The sequence below is a fragment of the Halichoeres trimaculatus genome, unplaced genomic scaffold (assembly GCF_033239565.1).
Source record: "Halichoeres trimaculatus isolate MK-OKI-2021-1 unplaced genomic scaffold, fHalTri1.1 fHalTri1_scaffold_15, whole genome shotgun sequence".
Lineage (NCBI taxonomy): Eukaryota > Metazoa > Chordata > Actinopteri > Labriformes > Labridae > Halichoeres > Halichoeres trimaculatus.
In genome coordinates this window covers 29,236,062-29,259,242 of record NW_027437193.1, presented here as the reverse complement: position 1 = coordinate 29,259,242, position 23,181 = coordinate 29,236,062, and the positions used below count along the sequence as shown (strand labels likewise).

Here is a 23,181-nt window from a genome sequence, read left to right as displayed (position 1 = left end):
AATTTGACTAAGCAGCAATAATCGATAAATGTGTCCTTCAGAAAAAAAAACATCAGTAGCATAATCTGACATGGCTGCAAAATGTGGCGCTTTCAAACGGCTCCTAATTTGGTATTATCTGTTGCCTCATATTTTAGCCCAACCTGGTAGGAACAATTTGGATTGTGATAAACCCCTTTGCACTCCTTGATTTTATGAGAAAATTGCTCCATTTTGCACATTTTTATGCGTTACAAAAGTAGACATTTTACTTTTTTTTAGTATTTCAATCATACTTTTTTTTTGCACAAAAACACAAACAAAACCTTCACAATACAAACAAAAATCAAATGGACAAAAGATGCTAATCCAGATGCTACTCTGTGAGTCTCACTCTACTTACATGTTTTCACAACACTCTCCTGCTCCTGGCTGTCTGCTTTCTCTCACTGAGTGGGGACAAGATGGATAGGCTGTACTTCTCTCTCTCTTTGTGCTATGGCATGATTTTAGATCCTTACGTGTGATTGGCTGCATGGCTTCCATACTGTCAATCAAAACAATGGCTGTGTCTAACAGTGAACTTTCATAAGTGCACATACATGAAGTGTACTGCTTACACTTTGCACTTCCTAGAACAGTGTAAGAAATTTTACAGGGTTGTGATTTTTCAATCAGATACTGCAGCTTTGCACTTACCATTTGTTATGATGGCATTTCAAAACCGTTCACAGCTGTTCAACCATCAACCATTGTATAATCCATCATCGCCCCTTCCTCTATGTAGCCAATATGGTGACGATTGATGGTGAGAAGTGTCCAGTGTTTCACACCCAGTTTTTTGGACTGTTTTGAGTGCGGCAGTTGAGGAAACAAGTGCACTGCATTTTTTGCACTGTCAGTCATGTGAATGCACATAAACACTCAAAATAGCAAGTGCAGAAGTACACAAATTGGGACACAGCCAAAGTTCTGCAGTGAACAGAGCTGAGCAGAGCTGAGCAACTGAATGAGAGCTGAGAAACAAAAGAAAAAAAGTTGGGAGTGAGCTCCCACTCAATGGGCTCTTCTGATTCACCACAGAGAATCATTTGCACATTACACATAACTACCAAAGATACTGCCCTGTGTTGCTGACTGCCTGTAGTAGAGAGCTGGTTCATACAAAAAAGTTCATGATTTGAAAACATTAGCTGAACAGATAACTAAAGTTTGCTCTGTAACAATTTCCAAAGTTATCACAGCGCTATGACCTTTGGTGTGATAGAATGAGGGGTGTCATAGTGGGATCGATGTGGGATTGAAGCCAGGCCAAGAAGGGGCCCTAATGAAATAATAGATCATTTTAGCAAAGTATAAAGCCTCTGTTTTAATACAACTTTAATAGCATGTATACAGTTTTCTTACTAAAACTGTATGGGGTTGGTTTGGGCTGTGGTGGTGGGGCCCTGTGAAAGATATAAACAGGGAGCCCTGAGTTCTTAGTAATGTAGCCAAAGTAACTCTTTAATAGTTGGGTTACCTAAAGTTGCAAGTTGAAAAGAAATACCCACTACTGCTATAGTAGATGAACAAAAGAAAATGAATTGATTAACTTATTCCTGTAACACAAAAACTATGAACCAGATTATTGATGCCATTCATGCAAAGATATGTACAAATGGTTCCCACAGTACAGTAGCTTCAGGTCCTTATGAACTGTCTAGTCCAGGGGGTCTGTAACCTTTCCTTTCATAGGAGCCATTTTGCCTCAGCTCAGCTGGATTAAAGACATACAGGAGCCACAGAATCAACTTTATCTTCACGATAAAGATGAGAAAGTGTGTAAAATTATTTACGTGGGAAAATCTAGTGTTTAATTATCTAAAAGAAAAGATGTTCAAATTTATAAAATTGTTCATGCAATGTTTAGTTTTTTATTTTCAATAAAATTACTGAAAAAATGAATGAATTGAAATTTTAAAATAAAAAAAATGAAAATTAAAAAAAACTTTGAAATTTCAAAAAATTTCAACAATTAAAAAAAATGCAAAATATTACAAAAAATGTTAAACAAATTTTCAATTTCAAAATAAAAAAGAAAGAAATTTAATAAATTTCAAAAAATTTCAATTTTTTTTAAAAGAATACTTGAATTTGATGTTGTAGGAGGTGAAGTAAAGCGGTGGTAGGCTTTGTTACAAATGTGATGCATATCTATTTTAACAAAATGTTTACACATGATTTTATTTAGTATCAATGTCTTTAATTATCAATAATCCCTGTAAGAAAAATAAAAATTCACTATTTTGATAATATTATTTTTAAATCTAAAAGTAGCTACTGCAAAGCAGTCAAAGAGCTACATGAGGCGCTATAGCTGCAAGTTGAAGACCCTTTGTCTAGTCTTCACATTTCATGATTTTGTTTTTTTTTCATGAAACTTTATTTATTTTGATTCAACTGCATTTTCCTGTAGGAAGAATCTTGGAGCAGAGTATTCTATGTAAAACTTTAATACCGTTTTAGAGTGCTTAGTACCCTGGCGAAGGCTTACCTGGGATAAATTCAGACGGAGCCCAGAATACTCCTACCCTGAAACCACACAGCTGTTCAGTCAAGCTGTGCAGGTATAACCAAACACCCTGTGGCTCCGCTGTTCCTTATAATTTAACACATCAAAAGAAAGGTTATCTAAAAGACTTCTTTGCTTGTTTGCACAAACTTTACCTGGTTTCTTAGATATAAAAAAGACTTAGAGTGGTACTCCTGGAAGTGACAGCACCAATACAGACTACATCTTTATTCTGCTGCCATCATGTGACTAGAAGTATTCAGATCCTAAATATTTTACCTCCACTCCTGTGCAAACAAATTTATGATAATTTTACACAAACACAATATTAAAGTGCTCCAATGATGCAGGTATCTTTTCACTAATTGTGCATAATTATAAAACCTTCTTTGCTTTCTATCATGCTACATTGCACTTACCCCACCCTAACCCTAATCTCTTTGCACCTTATTTGCGGTGACGTATCTTTAGTGTGGAAGTGAATTGTGGGTCAGAGACGCTAAAGAACATGCTGGTTTGCTCAAATGGGTCTGATGAAGTTAAACATCCTGGTATGTTTACATCCTGTTCTGCAGCAGTTTGGTGTCAATGATCCTTGGTTGTTTCGACTACCAAGCACTTACCATCAGCCCATTCTACATGAACCACATCTTCACTACACGAGACTGAGTTAGCTTAAGAGCAGGCTGCACATTAGTGCAATGATTAGCATTGTTGCCTAACAGCAGGTAGGCCCCTGGTTTGAACCATAGCTGGGCTTTTATGTGTGGACTGTAGTGATCCTTGTTCCCTCTTGGCATGCCAGAATTTTTCTCATTATGTTAACTGTTCACTTTAAATTTCCCAGAGATTAAATAGTGTTTGGTTGTCTGTCTGTGTCTGTTAGTTGCTGACCTGTTTGGGGTGTGCCCCTTCTCTCTCCTCATGACAGCTGAGTCAGGCTACAGCCCCCTGTGGCCCTGAATGGGATAAGTAGTCTAGATCATAGACAGTTGGATCGCTCAAGAGCCACCTCTGCTGGAATGCCTTAAATATCCTTGAACTGCTGGTGCTGCTTTTAAATATGGAGTCAGAAAAACATTCCTTAGTGCTTGCAGATATTGTTGAACACTGCTGACTGTAGGCCTTTGTTATTGTTAATGTTCTTAAAGTGTATACCGAGGCATCAGCTGTTGGTGTGTTTGGGATGCCTTGGGATTGATAGCTCTTTGGATGAGGACAGCCTCTAACTGGGTTACTGACATCATTACTGGCACACACTCAAGTCTTTACATCTTGCTCAGGGTACCAGATGTTGGTCTGCTGTAAAAGATGTTTCACTGAGCCTTATTTTCACCTGCACTACCTTGGTTCCATGCTGTGCATTTAATTACTACCAGCTCTCTCCTACCATGAACTTTCTCCTTTGTGGATGCATTATAAAAGTGAAAAGCATCCCCACAGGGATGACTGTACTCTCATTAGTGATGACATTTAGCAGCTTAAGCAGTTCAAGTGGAGCTCTTCCTCAAAGTTGAACTGAAAGTAATGGCCTTTGATCCAAGGACTATAAAGAACTTTGCTAAAAGAAGCCTGTGTAGCATCAAATGGGGATTTATTTCCCTTAAGGCCAAAATCAAACACAGCTTAATGGATATTCTAAATAATAACTGGGATTTGAAATTTTCTCTGAAGAGCAGCAGCTGATGTGTTATTAATCCAAGAGAGGGGTTTAAGTGTAGCGTGTAAAAGGAAGTGTACAGTGTAACTACATTTGTTGACAAATCAAAAACTGATTGCAAAGTGAAACATGTAAAGATGCTATGAGGAGGATCTGTTTTAATTGGACTGCCTCATCACTTTCTGGTTTAGAGTCTCACGCACACTGTCATAAATTACTTTTAAGCGAGGTGTGTGTTTGGTAAGGTATTTATTAGTACAGTTACGACGGTTTGAAACGTAACATCAAACAAACCTTGAAGTAGCCGGCTATATGTAGCGCTATCGGCAGCCTGGTGTTCCAACGTATTTTTAGGCTAACGTGACAACAAGTAAACACTGTTAGAGTATAAGAAGTTTAGTAGCCGTTTCTATTTAGCACAGCTGGCAGCCTGGTGCTCTAGGACGTGACTGGAATGTGTAACGTTAGTAAATCCTGGTTATGTCCTGCCAGTCATCTACCAAGCAGAGCTAACGTAACCTCACTATTCATTTTATTGATAGACTCTCAAGTTTGAACAGACCACTGCAGAATAACTGCTGACTGTGGGTTGGAATAAACATTATCACAGTTTATCCCCTGTGTTTGCCTTTAGCTCGGGTTGTATCACTCTCCTGTTTATCTTCCTTCTGCTCTTCTGTCCTTTTTCTGTTTGACAATTAGGCTCCAGTGTCCACCATCACTACAAAATTAATCACAGAAACTGTTTTCAACAAAGAAAAACACAAATCTACTTTCTCACTACTAAACTTCGTTAGCTTGCGTGGTGTTTTCATAGAGACCTTCACGTGCCGTAAATCAATCTGGTCCTGCTCAACCCAACCGGGAAGCTAAGAAGTAGCATTTTGAACTAACCCATAATCTGTAATATTGGTGCTGATAATGTCATTTTAAATAGTACCTAGATACCTAGAAGGGACACTGTTTCAAGATCACTTAGGGACTCCTAACAGTCTTTTTGATGAGCTTGAGAAAACAACTTTGTGAGAGATGACTGGTTACTTTTTTGAAGTTGAGATTTTGCCAATTTGTGTGCTGCTGAAATTTCAATTCCAAGTAATCTATTTTAATGAATGCTACATCTGAACAAAGTCCAAAAGAGGCATTACTGTGAGTGCAACGTTCTGAAAACACTGTCATGTTCCTTTACTTCCATTACGCGTTTTCACCAGCAGATGGCAGCAAAGTTAACCAAATATTACAGACTTTATCATAGTTGACTGCAGGATTGCAGGGAGAATCAGGTGCTATTGAATTAATTTTATACTCTAAAGCTAATTTTTGGGACTGTCCTAGAGAGAGAAAAGTTAATTTGCCTTCAGTAGGGATCTTCACAAAGATGAAAACTAACAAGAGAGAAAGGTTGTGGGGCTCTGCGCATTTTAAGACATCCTCACTGCGAGGGGTTACTTTCTGTTATGGGAGAAAAACAGGTCAAAGCTAGAGGTATTATGTAAATACATTTTTATTTGTGGATCTGGGGTTGCTCTCACGTGTAAACAACTTGTGTTATTTTTGTGCAATTTCACATACATGGTGCAAAGGTGATACAACATTAACTTGATGGGCTACATCTTCTTTCAGTGGGATTATTTAGGAAACCACACGTTGTATCCCGATGAGTTACGGGTAAAATAATGTAAAATTCTTGGAAATGCTATCCCGGGGAGTTGTGTGGTTGTAAAGATTAAAAGTTTTGTAGAATACTGACTCAGCTGCTCCCCACAGACACTCTGTATGGTTTGAGTCGGGGCACTTAGCTGAAGTAAACAGAGAGGGAGGGGAGTGCGCGCGAGGCTTTGGAAACAGGCATGTAGACAGCAGACCACTGCAAAGTGTTGGGCGCGGGACAGACTGGCTTCAGCCCACACACACCACTCTTCATCCGTCCGAGTGAAGACACTGATCCTCTGCTGTGAGGCGCCCACTCTCATCCCGAACAATTATGTGAGAATCAGACGGAAACGTTTGTCAGATGTTCAAACTCATCGTCGCTTCATTGCACTCCAGTGGCGTCTGTTTTCAACACTGTCACACAGTTTGCAGTCAGTGAGCTATCCACGCGGATACCTGGTGTGAAATGCGGCAATGTCCCGAGGAATATGCCCACGCGTAAACTCTTGCGGGTCCTTTTGGATTTTGTCAGCGGTCGTTCTTGCTGTGGTTGTGATCGATGTGGATGCGTACAGTTGTCATGAAGTGAGGACCGCTTTTCAGCTACGGCAGGTCGGGCCGCTGAACCGCGTTCCCGAGACACCTGGCACAGGTGAGTCAGTGGGTTTGGCACCTGATAGCAATGAGCACTAAGGCTGCAGCCCAGTGCTAATGTCATAGATGAGGAGAATGGAAGCGTATGCAGAAATATGACATTTACCTTCAGCTGCATCAGAGGCTGTAGCCAAGACAAGGTGCGTTGATGCGTGCAGATATATGAGCAATTTAATTTAAGAAGAACTGCCTCTTCTGTCAAAGCGCACATGGCTCAGTAAACAGTTCCTTTAAGTGGTCTCCAGAAGGCACATGAGCCCACCCAGCTCACAGCAACAGCAGATTTAAAAGTTTACTGACAGAGCAGATATTTGGCTCAGATTCTTCTGTTAAATGGAATACTCTTGACATTATTTATGTAAGTTAAGAATATTTCTATCAAATTCTACAGCGATAACTGTTTTATGTTGAAGGCTACATGTGGGAAGCTGTTAATGATGCATACCAAACAATGTTATAATGACAGGTTTGAAAGATCTGAACTGACGTTAAAGGTTAAAGGAGGTTGAGTGTGGCCCATCTGTCAGTCCAATCCTGTTTTATCCTATATCAATTCTACTATTTATCCTATAAATAACACTTTAAGTGGTTGCACTTTTCTAGAATTCATAGAGTTGGTTATAAAGCATCGTAGTCTCTGGATTCTTTCCACAATTTTAACACAACACTTTGTCTGCCCATCAGACAATCAGCCAATCTGGACTTATTAATAATTTGATTCGTAGCCATGGCCTGATTATGTGTCTGCAGATAATGGGCCAGCATCACTCTTGTAGCTTTCATGCACTCAGGTCAGGAAACACAATCATTTCATTTTCTTGAGACTCCTTCCAAAAGCCTTAAAAGTGTTCCTGCACCCCTGTCTACACAGATATTGCCAGATTCTTCTCTGCCCACTGTGAAACTTTGTTTCAATGGGATGTGGATTTAAATGCCTTGAAAGTTTTGTGGTATGTACTTTCCTCATGCACACAGAGAAGTTATTTTATGAGGATAAACAGTGGTTCCAAATCTGTTTTGGAGGCAAAGTGCATTGTAAGTGGTGGAGGCTTTAGTTCAACTATGCAAGTTTTGCATGAAGTTGTTCTGCAAACATAGTGAGACACTTCAACACTTTTGAAGAAGTTGTACTTGTTTTATGTTCGCTGACATTTAAATTATCACTTTCATTTGAACTCAACAGAATAGAATGCATATCTTATTTTTCTGTCAACAGTAGCTACTCTTTCTATAGCTAACTAGTATTGTCTTGAAGTATGAGAGAAATCAAAGATTCTGTTTCACTCTTCTGAAAACTCTTAGACCAACAGATGTATGATGATCCATCTATACGGCTCTTGATCCAAATTCTGGCTGCATAGTGTCACATAGGTGGGTGGAAGATTAAGTGTCATCCCGTCTGAGTCTGCAAGCTTTAACAGGGAGAAGAGCAATAGATAGCTGAGTGGGAAACATACCTCGAGGTGCATCCAAACCACTTGATATGTTTGTTTAGCAGGGTGTCACTACTAGCAACAGAGGATGTAAGTTTCATTGCGAGCAGAACTTTCCGGTTGACTCTGAAAGACAACAGAAGAACCTTGGTCTTCTGATGATGGCAGCAGTCTGGAGCGAGGCTTGCATGACAAACTTTTTACAGTCTGCAGCATTCTGGTAGAAGCACAGAAGTTACTCTGCCTGCAGCAGCAGCTGCTCTTGAGCATTTTACCTGACAGAAAGCAGAAACATATGCAGAAAATGGATGCAGTACCAGTTCCTAAACCTGATTTCTAAACTTAGCATTTTTAGCGGGGATATAATCCTGATATGAACCCCAGCTCTTTGGGCTAGAAAAAACTATTAACTGATAAAAATGTTTGTGTTTGTATGCGGGGTGTAAAGAAATGTGTTTCTGTTTTCCACCCATCGGCCATCCCCTCTCACAGCTAATCAAACATCACTGCACTTCCAGGAGTACATTTAGGGCTCCAATCTTATTTTGCTCTTTATTTGTCTTCGTCTTAGAGAAGCTGCTCTGGGTCAGGCCCAATCTTGTCTTCAAAGCGCTGACCAATAGAAGGGGGTGTTAGAGTGGGATATTTGGTGTATATGTGCGTGTGTACACAATTTCACTACTCAGCTTCAGTCCTCAGATCAAATGCCAACAAAAGCAAGTCTTGAAATTTGAAGTGGCAAAGCTTCAGCCCCTTTCACAGCCTGGTGTTTGTTTTAAGATACAGTGCTGCATTTCATTCATGTGTGGTGAGCCGGTTTCACACCAAGCGCCAGGAGGAGTGCAGCGGCAGGGAACTTAAGACCTGCTCTTTTGGATATAATCTTATAAAAATCCTATTCAGTGCTGTTTTGATTTGAGTTTGTGAATCCAAAAAAAGCACAGCATGTTATTTGTAGTAACTGTCATCAAGAGCATTGAAATCATATTTTATCCAGTGGCCTGCTCTCAAAGAGTGTTCATGGAATACTTAAGTGTAGCAGTAGCTCATCATAAAAAAGGAAAAAAAAAGAAAATAAATGAAGTTGAGATCCTTCTGACTACCTTTGGAGTTTATGTTTTTCCAATCGACAGTGAGCAAAAACTATGGCTGTTTTCCAAACTGCCTACTTCACTAGTAGTGCCTACTGTTTGGAGCAAAACTCAGTTTGTAGTAGGTAGTATGTGAAAACTTGCAAAATCTGCAGTATGCCAAAAATTCTTAGATGTCAAACTGATCCAGGAAAACTTTCCAGTATGCAACGAACCAGTCTACGTGGCAAACTGTTTCCCACAATGCATGGCGCTAACACTGTTTGTCTATGCAAGTGGCAGGTTTTGGTGAAATACTGCCATCTACTGGAATGAGTCGGCATTTTAACTACCATACAACAACACTAACGTCAGAGCGTCTGTGAGATAGAAGTGAAGTGATGCCAAAGAAAAATAAATAAATTTTGCTAGTTCGTTATAATAGAGGTCTTTACTTCTACAAATTCACTAAAGCCCATATAAACCCCAAATTCACTTTTTCTAAACCATACATTGATTATAAAAAAGGGTTTTTTCCATCAGTTGTAAAAATAAAAATTACTTCCAGATGTATTTTCAGTAAACATAAATCAAATATGATGATTCTGCTATAATATAATTAACAACATAACTAAAATGCAAAGATCTACCTAAAGTTTGTGTTGTACATTCATAAGAAAGGCAAAATAAAATCCATCACCTGTAGCTCCATTTTCTGAAACTGAAAACTAGAGCAGTATACTACAAAACAGACCCAACAGAACAGTCAGACATGCAAAAGCAGTATGTAGCATGTAGTGCCTATTATATACTACATTCACATGTAGTATGTAGTAGGTGGGTTTGGAAAACAGCCTATATTGAAGTGTTGACTGATTGAAAAGCCACATGACTCAGAGCTCCCTCTGCTGGCTAGCTGCAGTAAAGGTCATAGAACCCGCCTCCATCATGTTAACATTGGTCTGTTAGTAAAAAAAAAGAATCAACAATCACAGACAAAGGCATAGTCATGATTATTCTGATTTATGTTCAAGCACTTATCTTCTCCTGGGAAGTTTAGTTCTTATTGATGATTTGACTTTAAAAAGATGTTGACTGACCATTCAGTGCCATATATCAGTGCCCATAGAGACAGTTTTTTGGCTTCACATCTCACCATAGGCCAAAATGAAGGCCATTTTACCCACAGTCAATGGTAGTGAGTAAGATAAAGTAGCTAATCTATAATTCATTTGAAGAGTAAAAACTGATTTGGTACGAAAAATAGTTTGGGACATGGAGTCAGCCTTTAGAAGGTGGGTTATTTGAGGAGTAGACAGCTAAGTGCTGTTGACAGATACTTCTTGAGTTGCCTTCTCGGGTAATGTTCTCAGATATGATCAAGCTAGTTTACAACTCAGTGAAACCTATCTGAGCAGGGCTGTTCTGATTGTGTACCAAACCAACACAAATCCCTTCTTTAAAACTTTATTACCACTGCCAGTCCCTGATTTACTGAGTCATTAACAGCTATTTTAAAATGAAAGAGAAAGTGTCTCATATCTTTATTACAAGGCAAACAGGGTCATGTGTTAATAGCGAGGGAATGGGAACACAGAGTGTTATCACATGTCACCACATCCTTAACCAGTTACAGCAGCATAAAAAAACCTTGGCAAGAGCTCAAAGCTCAACACGGCCTTTGATTGGCTGCAGTTATTTTGATTCTCTTTCTTATTTAGAGAGCACTCACATGCTGCATACTCCATACAAAACACAGAGTGTCAGAGGTTCTACCCCTAAACTTATTCAGACCACCTGATGTGGAAAATGAATGTGAGTACATTTCATTTAGTAGTAAAAGAAGCTCTGACGTGGCTTTAATTTAGAAGACAGCACCTCAGGTTGTGTTTCAGCTGTCCACCCTAAACACTAAAGCTTTGCCAGTCTCGCCCCAGTCTGAAGCTGATTATTCTGTCTGAGTCCCTCTCTCTACAACATCTCTTATTGGATTTCAGCCTAAGTCTCTTACTGTAGACGAGGTGGATAGGATTTTATTAGGTTATTTGACTGCCAAGATTATCATCATTTACATCTTCAGTGTAATAACCCATAAACCTTATTGTGCACTGGAAAGTGAAAAATTACAAGAGAGGAGGGGTGTTTTTTTTTCTTTCTGAGTGGATGTCTCCCCTAGATTATCTTGTATATTAACACAAAGACTGTGCCAGTCTGTGGCTGAGCTCCTCTCTGATAAAACGCTGTCTCATCAGGTCAGCATCTCTTTTCCCATTAGCTTTCCACCCCCTCTTTAAGCTCTGTCCTTCTCACCTCTGCCCTCTTCTTCGACTCTAGACGCTGTGCCAATCACTGTGGGCAGCTCCAGCTCGGGGGTTTGAGAAATCAAAACATGCCAGTTGGTTTTCAGGGTTGTTGAAAAGATGCAGGTATGCATAAGATGTGTTTTTATTCATCTTGGTCCATCCAAAATACAGCAAATCTGTGTAGAGTAAATATCCTGTATGTTCAGGGGATCTGGGAACTTCAAAGAGGACTGGCTTCCTGAGGCAGGAGAACTTCACTGCATTAATTGCCTGCTTTTAACAAAGTTATTCCTGTTCTCAAAAAAATATCAAAAAGCAGCATCAGGAAACCACAACCGTCCCCATCATCAACACATTCCAAATCAAACAAAGTTTACCGCACCATTTTAGGGGAAATGGTAGCTTTAAACAAGTCAGTTTGTAAGTGCAGGAGTTTATACTTGAACTTAAGAAAGGATGTGAGCGACATCGCCTGAGCTGTACTCTGTATTCAGCTCTGCAGCTGTAGCACCACATATTGAAAATGTCATGTGAGTTAGCAGGGCAATTATACAGGTAGAGTTTCTCCGATCGAGAGTTTTGACTTTTGCAATGAAGGGCACTGAGGTATTTCTGAAGGCACTGTGACTAACAAGTCAAGACCCCTGAGCCCTGACTTTAATACGGAAAATTACTCAAGTGGTATTTGTCACCAGAGGACGATTAAGCCAATTAGCATTCAGAGTTGACACCCAGCTTGGAGAGCCAAGTGTGTTCAGGTTGAGCCATGCAAAATGAGTAGCATACACAGTGGACTCTTCTAAAGGATCAGCTGAGCTCAGTCTGACTGTCAGAGTCACTTTCAATATGAGGGTTTAACTGTCTAAATTAGATTACTACAGCTTCTAGGTGTATCGTTTCTAAGTCTCAACAAAGAAAAATAAAATGTATGCTGAAAATATTGATAAATAAGTGGTTTAACTTCCTCCTCTACTTTTCTCTCCTGATCTTATTCTATCACAGTTTTCCTGCTTGTGATACATTATGATACATTGATCATCTTCTTCCTGTCTTTAGAGTGTAACCGTTGGAAAGAAGTCACCAGTGAGTAATAAATCTGTGGGATTATTGAAATCCATCAGTGCTGTAAGGTCCAGCAAACTTTGGTCAATTTCCACATTAAAATGATTGGAAAGTACCAGTTTAGTGAAGCATTCACAAAACATTTAAAAGGCTCAGAGCTCAGTGAGGTCAGTGCTGTGTCAGGCCAGGAGAGCTGAAATGGCTTCAAAGACTCAGCTGAGGTGCTTTACTTTCTCACTCTTCACAGCAAAGTTACAAACATAGGTACATGGACAGTGAATTGAAATGTCAGCTCTCTTTATTCCAACGGGATTAAAATCCAGGATGTGGAAATAACTACACAGAGATAACTCGATCTGTTGCTGTCAATTCCAAGAGCATCCACCCATCGATACGGCGCTTGAAGCTACACATGAAAAATTGTTGTTGAGTCATGATTTCGAAGAAACTGCCAGAGTTTGAGAGTTCAAGAAACTAATATTGCTGAAGAAGCCAATGGGCCTTGGAAAGACAGAGAATCCATGAAAGTGTTGAGTTAAAATAAGGGATAGACTGATTATCACTGGGCCGATTATCGAGGCCAACATTTGGCATTTGAGGCATATCGGCATCTGCCTTTTTTTTTTTAATCTGATGGCCGACAAGAAACAAATTTGAGACTGATGCAGCTGCTCCGCTGTCTGCAGTCACTACCATAGACTGTGAAAAAAATGGACGTCCGCTTGCTTGAAGTGAGGTCTCCACAAAAGCTGCTCCCCCTGGTGACTGGCTGCAGTATAGGTTTAAAAATCCAGCTTTCCAGCCATTCCAGATGGGCTGTGGTCAAACTTTAAAAAATTATTACACCTTGTAGAAATATTTCTCACGTCCGATTGTTGTGGTGATTTGAAGATATTATTTGGCTGTCTTGTATCCAAGTCCTCTTTTTTCTGAAAAGTTTCGTTTCCATTAGTTATACGAGGTTAAAAACGAGGCTTTACGTAATGTTTAACAATGATTGACAGCTGCCGTCGTTGTGTATCTTTTTCGGGGATTGTAAAATATGTCGGGAGGTAGATTCAAGAAGTGATTAGACTCTTGAAAGAAAAAAATATATATATATATTTTTGTCACCCAGCTCCACTCAGATTCTCCCAGAATCCCTCATCGTCTCTACTGCACAGACTCTGGCTCCAAACTGCTACAATGGTGGCGCCTTAGACTGCGGTATTTTGGCTTCAAAACTGTAGAATAACAAATAGCGGAGCTACGCTGTCCACTCTATATACAGTCTATGATCACTACTCAATCCTCTGCACTGTCCCACCCACAGTACCATGTGATTGGTTACAAGTAGAGCCATGGTTTGGGAAACAGCCAATCAGCAGTGCAGTTAATGCAGTTACATTGAAATTTTGGAAAACTTCATTTACTGTAGAAAACTTTAGCTATTGATTTTTTTAAAGTTTTAATTTAACTTTACAAAACATGCTGCTAAGCCTGGGAGCTGTTAAATAAACTCATGCTTACAGGTATTTGAATGAAGTTAAGTGATGGAGTAATATTTGCACTTTGACTGCAAATTAATATCAGCTTCAAATATCGGTTATTGGCCTCCTTGACCACAAATAATCAGTAACAGTATCGGCCCGGAAAAATCTATATAGGTCTATCTCTAGTTAAAATATCCTGACTGAGCCTTAAACAGGTCTTCATAAAATGGTCAAAAAGGTGAAGTTAAGGGGTTTAAACGATCCACACTCTGTCATCTAAAAACTTAATTTGCTTTGAAACATCTGACTATAAAGGAAGGCAGACAGATATAAATAGATTCAGTGCGTCCCACATTGAAGACTTCAGTGACTCTTAGAGTCCTTGGGAGACTGCTGCCCTGAGTCCTCAATACATATTTTAGTTTACCCTTCAGGCAGAGGCATCTAAACAGATTTTCAAATACATGCTGCACAGAAAAAACATTTTCAAAGACACAAAAGAACAGACTCAGCAATATGTTCACTGTTTTATATACAAGCAGTGACATGACTTCTAATGTTTGCAGGAAGTGGCCTGGCATATATTTGTGACACAGTCGGGCCATCCTGACTGCTGTGGTGGTTTAACAGCCAAAGTCTCTCTGAGTATCACTTACTCCATGCATCTACTCGCAAGGGACGGAGAGGCCAGGCTGGATTCCACTCTGAGTCCCTGGATATTAGTTTCATATCACAGATAACACACAAACACAAAGGAGAGAAAGAGCCAGCTCGAGAGGAGAGCAGGGTCAGGGACAGAAGAGAAGAGGGCACAGATACCAAATATGGTAAAGTGATGACCTTTAAGCAAAATCAAAACGGCGTGCTGCGCTTAATGTGCTATACATATTTAAAAAGATGGACACCTTTTGCTTTTTCCTAACAATATGCTTTACAAGAACAAAATCTATTATCTTAGGCTTAATGACATGTAAGCTTTTCTTTTAGTGACGTACATACCTGTCCATTTTTGAAGTTACTTCTATTAAAATGACCCCTCACTTGGAAGAGTAATGAATAGAGGTAAACACAACTGTAATAGTTTGAATCAATATGAACTGACACCTTTGGATATCCATGGTCGTATAAAGCCCTTTAAGAGGTACAGTGGTGGATACATTGTATGTTATTAAATGGGCCATAGGCAGACTTTATACCTCAATGGTTCCGGTTCTGTTTTTCATGAATACCCAGGAAAAAAAAAAAACATTGGACTTTTCAGAAATGGTGTCAACAGAAGAACAGTGTCGACAGGGAAACCATGTCAACATAAAAAGAGTGCACTGCTTCAGAGATGGAGATAATGAGCTGGAAGGGGCAGGACAGCCAGTTATGACTTCACTCGTCTGGCTCTGGGATGGGAACAAATGGAGCCTCACTGGGTAATTAAGAGACACCCAGGCCTCACTAGGATATGCCAGGCAAATGGGAGAGAGGGAGCAGAAAGGGAAAGAGGGATTGAGAATGCAACCCTATTGTGTTTCATGGAGGGATTTGGACAGTGAGGCACTGGTCTTGCGGTCTGTCCTAAGGCCATGCTTTAGGCTCTGGTTACAACACCTGCTTGCAGCCAACCCCTGTCCAACCCCTCACCCCTGCAAAACCAGTTATCATTTTATACTTCTGCATTATGAAAATGTCCCTGTGCATGTGAATTTGTGCAAGCAAATGTGTGGGAAAGGGCGATTTGAACAGCTCATTCTAATTGTGGCCGCTCTAAGTGATGTCATGACAGTGCCTGTATAAGTTTAGATGGTGAGAAGCAGGTGACACAGCCTGGCAGGGCAGGCTGGACTCTGTTTCAGCTGATGTAATTGTGCCTGATTGAGCTGCTCTTTGGATCATAGCATTTGCAGTTAGGTCATTGCCTTCATGCGCTTATAATGAACTGCTGTGCTGTGGCCATTGTCTTGTTACTCCTAGAAGTGGTGTCACATTAAATACATACCAATGTATGTCTGTGTGTGTGTGTGTGGGTTTGTGTGAGTGACAGACACTTTTCATGTGTGCCTTACAAATGCAAGTTTTTTTTTCAGTTTTACACAACATATATTCTACATAGACTTCTGAATGTATGTCTTGACGACATGTGTGCAGTGCTTTGAGCCAAAGATATTTATATATTTGACAGACACGGTATTTATAGCAGGAAACGTAGATGAATTCTTGGTCTACTTTCTCACCCTCCCATGGTGCCTCCTCTGTCTCCCAGTGGAGTTATAGCCTGTCTATCTATGTGCATACTCAGGACACTATACATATACTCACACATACTTGTACAGTAAAGTGATGAATTGCATATAAACTTCTCTTCTTACAAGATCTTACATATTTATTGATACATACAATTCTCACTGAATAGTAATTATGATGACATCTCTTTCAGTTTCCTGTAAAAAACTCTGCATGCTTTTTGTTTCTTTATTTCAGTACAAAGCCAAATTTTGATCACAGAATTAACAAATATGTCTGCTTCATTTTTAATAGATGTGGATCTGTTGGTCTGCAAGCACCAGGGTCCGTCCTGCTGCACCAGGAAGATGGAGGAGAGCTACCAGTTTGCTGTGAAAAGAGAAACCCAACACAACATCCACTCCTACAGCTACGAGCTTGAGCACCTCCTCTCTGGCCACTTGGATGCCTTTCAGGGTGAGTGCCAAAGCAAAAGCTTTAATATTGGAGAAGCTTAAGGCCATGTCCACACGTAGCCGGGGATTTGGGAAACCGCATTTATTTTTTATACAGTTACACCTGTTATCCACATAAAACCGGACAATTTTTTCTAAAACTCCAGCCAAAGTAAAGATTTGGAAAACTCTGGTTTCATGGTTTCGTGTAGATGCAGGTAAATGTAGTTTTCAGTTCCTAAATGTCACAGCTGTATGGCGGGGCTGCACTCTGATTGGCTGGCATGGGTTGTATTTCTGGAAAACAGCCAAATATGGGTTTGACATGCCTTGAGGCTAACTTATTGGCGGATTTTCCCACTGTATTTAAAAAAAAAAAAAACAAATATGGGGGGGGGGGGGGGGGGGGGGGGGTATCAATTTTTGAAAATACCTGTCTACGTGTGGCCATAGCCTGGGGAACAGGGTAGTTGTTGAAAAAAGATTCAGTGGTTGTTACCTGTCATAAAGCTAGTGTACGTACCAATATAACACATGCAGCAACCTCTGCTCTAAGAATATGAGACAATGTGGAAGTGCTAAAATCTGCTGTTTCTCTAGTGTCCACTTGAGGCTGGCTCCGGAAGTATCGAAAGTCACATACACACCAAGCCAAAAAAAGATGTTCTCAAAGCAAAAATTAACCTATTTACAGCCTGGTTCAAAAAACGTCTCCTATCTGAGCCGCTATCGGCACACACTATGGGTGGGTGGGTGGGTGGGTGTGGGGGATTTTTTTCGAACTTGGCAGTTCAAGGATATGAAGATTGCGAGCTCGCCCAATCAGAGGCACAGCTCAGGGTCATGTGACCCACAGACACCCTATAGCTGTACCCAAAGCCCTTGCCACTACCAATATGGCCGCTATAGCTGTTGTGCTTCATTTCCTATTTCAGAAACAGACGGGTGACGTACATCCATGATTTATACAGTCTATAGCTGCGTTTCCATTACACTTTTTTGCAAAATAGAAGCAATATTTCTGAAGTTTCGATAGAGACCAATTTTGCCTTGCTGGTGTTTCCATTACGACCAGAATTGCACACAACTTGGTTAAAGTAAAACATGATGTCCGTTCGGACGCTGCACTCATGATCATGCCGATTCATAAACATTAGTGTTTTTATTTTTACTGCTCAAACTGTCGGTCATGATCACACTAACTCAAAACAGGCAGGAACAAAACTCTAAATGAAGATCATAATCTCCAGCTCACATACTCTCACTCACGTACACAGACCACCGCCCCTCCCTCCTGCTGCTCTCTGACCGCCCTGCCAGTCTGTTTGTGGGGCAGTGGACACGAACAAGGAGGTGAGGAAGGCGCGTTGTTATGACAACGTGACAGTTTTGCGAAAAAGGTGTTCCCATTGCACTTTTGCGAGAAACTTCAATACCAAAACTTCTGAAAAACCACCTCATGAGAGCGTAAAAACTTTTTATCCAAATTTGAGAGGTTTTTCGAAAATGTGGCATTTCCATTACCATTTTTTATTGCGATTTTTTACGTTTTACGCAAATCTAGGTGTAATGGAAACACAGCCTATGATATAAAGCTGCTCCTCTAGATTACTTGTTCCTACAATCAACAGAACTGAACAGCTTAACCCTGATATTGAACTTAAATCAAAACCCTTTAGTTAAGAAAGCTTTATTTTCTTTTTTAAAACAATATCAACTAAATGAAAACAGTTTCCACCTAGTTCACCAAGGTCACCGTTGCTGGCTTATAAGAGATGTTCGACTCAGAGATTGGGCATGGCTTCACTTTCCTCTCTTCCCCTCTGCTTTGGCTTTGGAAGGAGAATTGAGGTTAAATTGGAAAAAAGAAGACGATACAGAGACCTTCTGCTCTGCTTTGCCGTTTGGTTAAAGATGCTTGCTCTTATTGAGATATCATCCTGCTCTCAGAGCAACTGAAGCCCTTAAAGAAATTACTCAAGCTTTGAAGAGTGAAACAACTTTCCCTAGTGGTTATTTCTGTTTGTTTGTTTGGTGGTTCTTTTTGAGTGTATTTCTTTCCCCTTTTTTCTCCTTGCATACCTTCTTGGTAGCCTGGTCAGTTCAGAGGTCCTGAGTACCGGATAAACAAGTCTCTGCTGTAGATTGAAAGCTTGTTTCAGAGCTGCCAAAGGGATTTTGTCCAGCACCCAACTGAATCAAGCCGAGCCCAAGTTGCCCAAGCTTCTCCTTTCTCCTCCTCTGGTAATTGTAGTGTCATTTGAATATAAACATTTCCGAAACTGACCAATAGTTTCCTCCTCTAAACCTCCAACACAATTCTGCAGGGTGGGAAACAGGCTTTGGATGTTTTTAGAGCTCCAGGAACTTCTGTACCATGCAATTAGTTTTATACCAGACAATAGACTGCTGAGACGCCATGAAGGCAAAGCCTGGGTTTCTGGTGGGTGTAAGAACTCCTGGCCTCTGCGTCCAATATGAGAAACTTATATCACATGTGGGAAAGCTCTATCATAGGGAATGAAACAGACTTTGAATTTCCAATCCTTAAGTTTTCTCTATGTCAGTGTTTTTTTTCTCTATTTTAAATTAGCTTACAAGAACAGAAGACCCTTGTTCAATGAGTTCTGGTATTTGTATTTTTCATCATTGTTAAGATCTTTCCCTTCTGACCTCATGTCTGAGCATGACTGGAGAATGAAGATCAGGTGTTTCATTTATAAAGAAAAGGCCAGGATGGAAAATAACAATGGAATAACAACAGACACTGGAGTGGTGTTCCTGAATAAAAAATGATGTCGTCACCAACTCCTGATTTTTGAGGCCTTCTAAGGTCAGTCTCTGCACTGTCTCTGGAGTGGAATGTGAAATATCAAGACGCTCACATACACATCAACTAAGTAGAATTTGACTGATGCTGTTACTCACATGCAGGTTGATGCATTTCAGAAATCATTTTCACTACAGCTCTTCATCCATTGGTCATTTAAAAAATGCAATAAATCATACAACGTGTGTGCACTCTTTATACACTGACACTTTTATAGCTTTAACCAAAATCACTCCTGCTGTTTGCTGAGGTTTAGCCAAAAAGACGTGCTCACCAGAGGGAGGATAGGAGCTTGTCTGTGTGTTTGTGTGTGTCTCTGTGTGTGTGTTTTTGTTGGCTTGCCTTTGTTTTGACAGCCCCAAAAGCCCTACTGTGCTTTGTCATGTATGGGAGTTGTCATGTCATGAATATGACCTCATAAACACAGACCACTTTTAGGACTTTTTTCTCCCTCAGATCTTCCTGATACTGTTTTATTATCACAAACTAGGTTCAATCCTTTCCTGCAATAACAATCTTTCTGCTGAGACAGAGCCAATAATCTTTTGTCAGTGCTCTCATCATGCTGTCTACGTCTATGAATGCTAACACCACACAGGTCACATGTTTTCATCACATCAGCCTCCTTCTCACGTAGCCTGACACCTTATACTTTCAATCATGCTGACAAAACCGAATAGAATAGAGGAATCATGCAACACTGACACCATCAAAAAAGATTAATTGCTGCAATTGTAATAAGAGAAAGACAACACTTTCCCATTTTTGTGTTTTTATCTGATGGGTGTGTTTTCCCCAGAATATGTGCAGAGCTTCTGCTGTTTCTGCTTCAGCAGAGTCTTTTCTGCAATTGTTGAGTCAGGATGCAGCCTGGACCATGTGCAGTGGTCACAGTGTTTGTTTGATAACAACCATAGACTATATATAGAGTGGACAGCATGGCTTCGCCTTTTACCGTTGTACGGTTTTGAAACCAAAATATCCTGTCATAGGCACAGCCATTGTGAAGCTAGAGTCTGCGCAGTACAGGCTATGAGGGACTCTGAGTGGAGCCTTGTGAAAAAAAATTATATATGTTTTTCTTTCAAGAGTCTGATCTCTTCTTGGCTCTACCTCCCGACATATTTTACAATCACTGCAAAAAATACACAAGAACAGCAGCTGCCAATCATCATAAAACATGACGTAAAGCCTTGTTTTTAACCTCTTATAACCAATTAAAAAGAGACTTCAGAAAAAAAGAGGACTTGAACACAAGGAAGAAACAGTATCTTCAAACCACCACAACAAACAGATGTGAGAAACATTTTATGAGGTTTATTAATTTTTTAAAGTTTAACCCCAGCCGATCTTGAATGGCTGGGGTGATAGATTTTTTGACCTTTACAGCAGCCAGCCACCAGGGGGAGCAGTTTTTGTGGCCAGCTCACTTAAAACCGAGCAAGATGAAGTCAATTTTTTTTGAGTCTATGGTAGTAGTGGAGCAGTGGGTTACAAATATTGGCTGTTATGATAGTCGACTTGTCATTGGTTAAAAAGACTCAACTTGCAGATTAATAACTAATACAATAACTTAATGTTTCTTAGTTAGAATTCAGCAGTTAAGTTTAACTTAAGTCTTTTAAACTCTAAAACTTCTACTTCAATCCTAACTACATTAACATCATATTGAATATACCCAGTGTTAGTGTGAGATAGATGAATTAGTTTCTTTGTGTAGCATAATATATCGTGTTGATATAAAGTGGAGTTATATAACAGGAGTTTGCACTTCTGTTTTGATAGTAAAATAAAATAGTACTGAAAATCAATATACAAAAAAAAAAAAGAAAAAAATATTTTTGTGGACAGATTTTTTTTTAGGAACTTAATATGCCACTGACTTTGGGCTGTTAAGCTGAATGTCACAGTTCATGTTTGGCTGCCAGCTGTTAACATCACAGAGAGCCCCTTACTGCCAGCTGTTTCAGATCATTTTAACAGATCTTTGAAGACCCAAAGGACATTGTTTCCTATGACTATATAAACACCAAAACTACCAAATGAAAGACTTGACTCTCTTCTTTCATCAGGAGGGAAGTTTCATTCAGCTGACACTTAGGGATGGGCACCGAATAAGGAACTTTTAAAGGTACTGTCTGAATTCTGTCAAAAGTACTGGGTACCGATTCACGTAAAACCAAAAGGTACCATGTTTAAGTACCTAAATGCATCCTTGTGACTGTGAGGCAGTGGAAGAAAAGGTGATTTTCCATGCTGGACATGAACACAGCATTACAAGGATATATATTGAAGGATACATATGTTGAGTTGAATTTTTTAAAAATATTTTATTATAAAACAAATTGATATTTTTTACCACAGGAACACAAAAAAGTACCGAAAATAGGTACCCTTGAGTACCGGTACTGATTGCCAGGTACAGGGCGTCGGTACCATATCGTTTCAAATGTGAAATGTACCCATCCCTACCGACACTTTTGTCCAGAGCTACATAAATCACAAGCAAGAATGAAGACTTGATGGACAAGCTCAAGCTCACCCAGACTGTCCCTTAGCCTGCCCCGTTAAAAAACATAATTGACGTCTATACACATCATTGACAGACAGCAGTTGTTATGGAATCGATGTTTATAGATCTAAATGGCAGCCAATGTGTCAGGCTGAATGTCACAGGTTATGTTTAAAAGAGACAAAAGAGAAAACCTTGTGCAAAACTGATGTGCTCCCATGATAAGCAAGTTCTGTTTTGCAGAGTTGAGGCCAAAATGCTTCCAGATTTAAAGAATGCTGCAACATGAGGGTGTTGCATCACTATCCCTGCCATGCTTTGCCCTCCATGTGCTGCTCTTTGCTAAGATGAAAGATAGATAGAAACTTTATTGTCTGTCTCAAGTGACAGAAATTCATCTTTGACAGACTCCTTTACACATTTAAAAGGGGCATTTCAAAACAATCGAGAAATAATACGACACTTAAAAAAGTATCAATCAATTGACACTTTCCTGACGGGGGGGTAGCTTTGATGAGAGATTCCTCAGCAGTTCAGTTCTGGACATCAGTGTAATGTCCTTGCAGCATGAAAATACACATGATGACTTTACCAACTGATTACCAACTGTTAAAGTCATCACAAACTAAACTTGTCATGGAATGTGTAGTAGGCAAGTACCAGTGACTCTAAGCAGATTTTTTGCATTTAGATGGAACTGTTACAGCACTCTAGGTAGGAGGCTTCAAAGGATTTCTCTACACTTGCTGTCTCCTCTCCTGATGTCCTGAAAAATGAATCCATAGGTCGCAGTGTTGGTGGCAAAGGAGGACAGCTGAGCTCGAGCCACCAAAGAGTTATGAATGTTAATGGAGAGGTTGTGGATAACAGATCTCTCTGGAAGTCAAAGCAGCTTGGTCTTGTCAGTGTTGAGCTGTCCAGACATCCACTCAGACATCCACCTAGATAAGCCAGACGCGGACAGATTTGTGTTGCCACGTGAGATTTAGAGCAGGGAAGTGACAGAATTGGCCTCAGCGGTCATAGGTACATCGAGGCTGGCCTGCCATGTGTGCCCTCTGACACAAAAACAAAAAGTGACTCGTCTGATCTGTGTCAAAGTGTGAATTATGTTTGTGTCTGCTTTCCTGTTTAACCAGTTAATATGATGCTTTATGTTCTTACTTTTTTGTGATACTTTTTTGTCTAGTACTCTACAATCTGCTACTGACGATCGAAGTAAGCTGTGTGTGGTTTTTTTGTGTGTGTGGGAGACAGGTGGGATTGATGAGCAAGAGAGTAAGTATCTGGGTGTGCTGTATACTCACACTGCTGGGGAGCAGATGTCAAGAAA

The 23,181-nt window shown here is 40.0% G+C and overlaps 1 protein-coding gene across 3 annotated transcripts in view; it reads left to right on the top strand.

The window, feature by feature from the left end:
• gpc5c (glypican 5c) overlaps nt 1-23,181 on the top strand; it is a 168,392-nt gene that overhangs the window by 1,034 nt on the left and 144,177 nt on the right. For 2 of the 3 annotated variants that reach the window (XM_074689000.1, XM_074688999.1), the window contains exons 1-2: nt 5,989-6,498; nt 16,367-16,528. In XM_074689000.1, the coding sequence (XP_074545101.1) occupies nt 6,321-6,498; nt 16,367-16,528 (340 nt within the window). In that variant the 5' untranslated portion in view covers nt 5,989-6,320. Of the gene's footprint in view, nt 1-5,988; nt 6,499-16,366; nt 16,529-23,181 lie in introns of those variants that run through there. The other variant, XM_074689001.1, reaches the window with a different exon arrangement.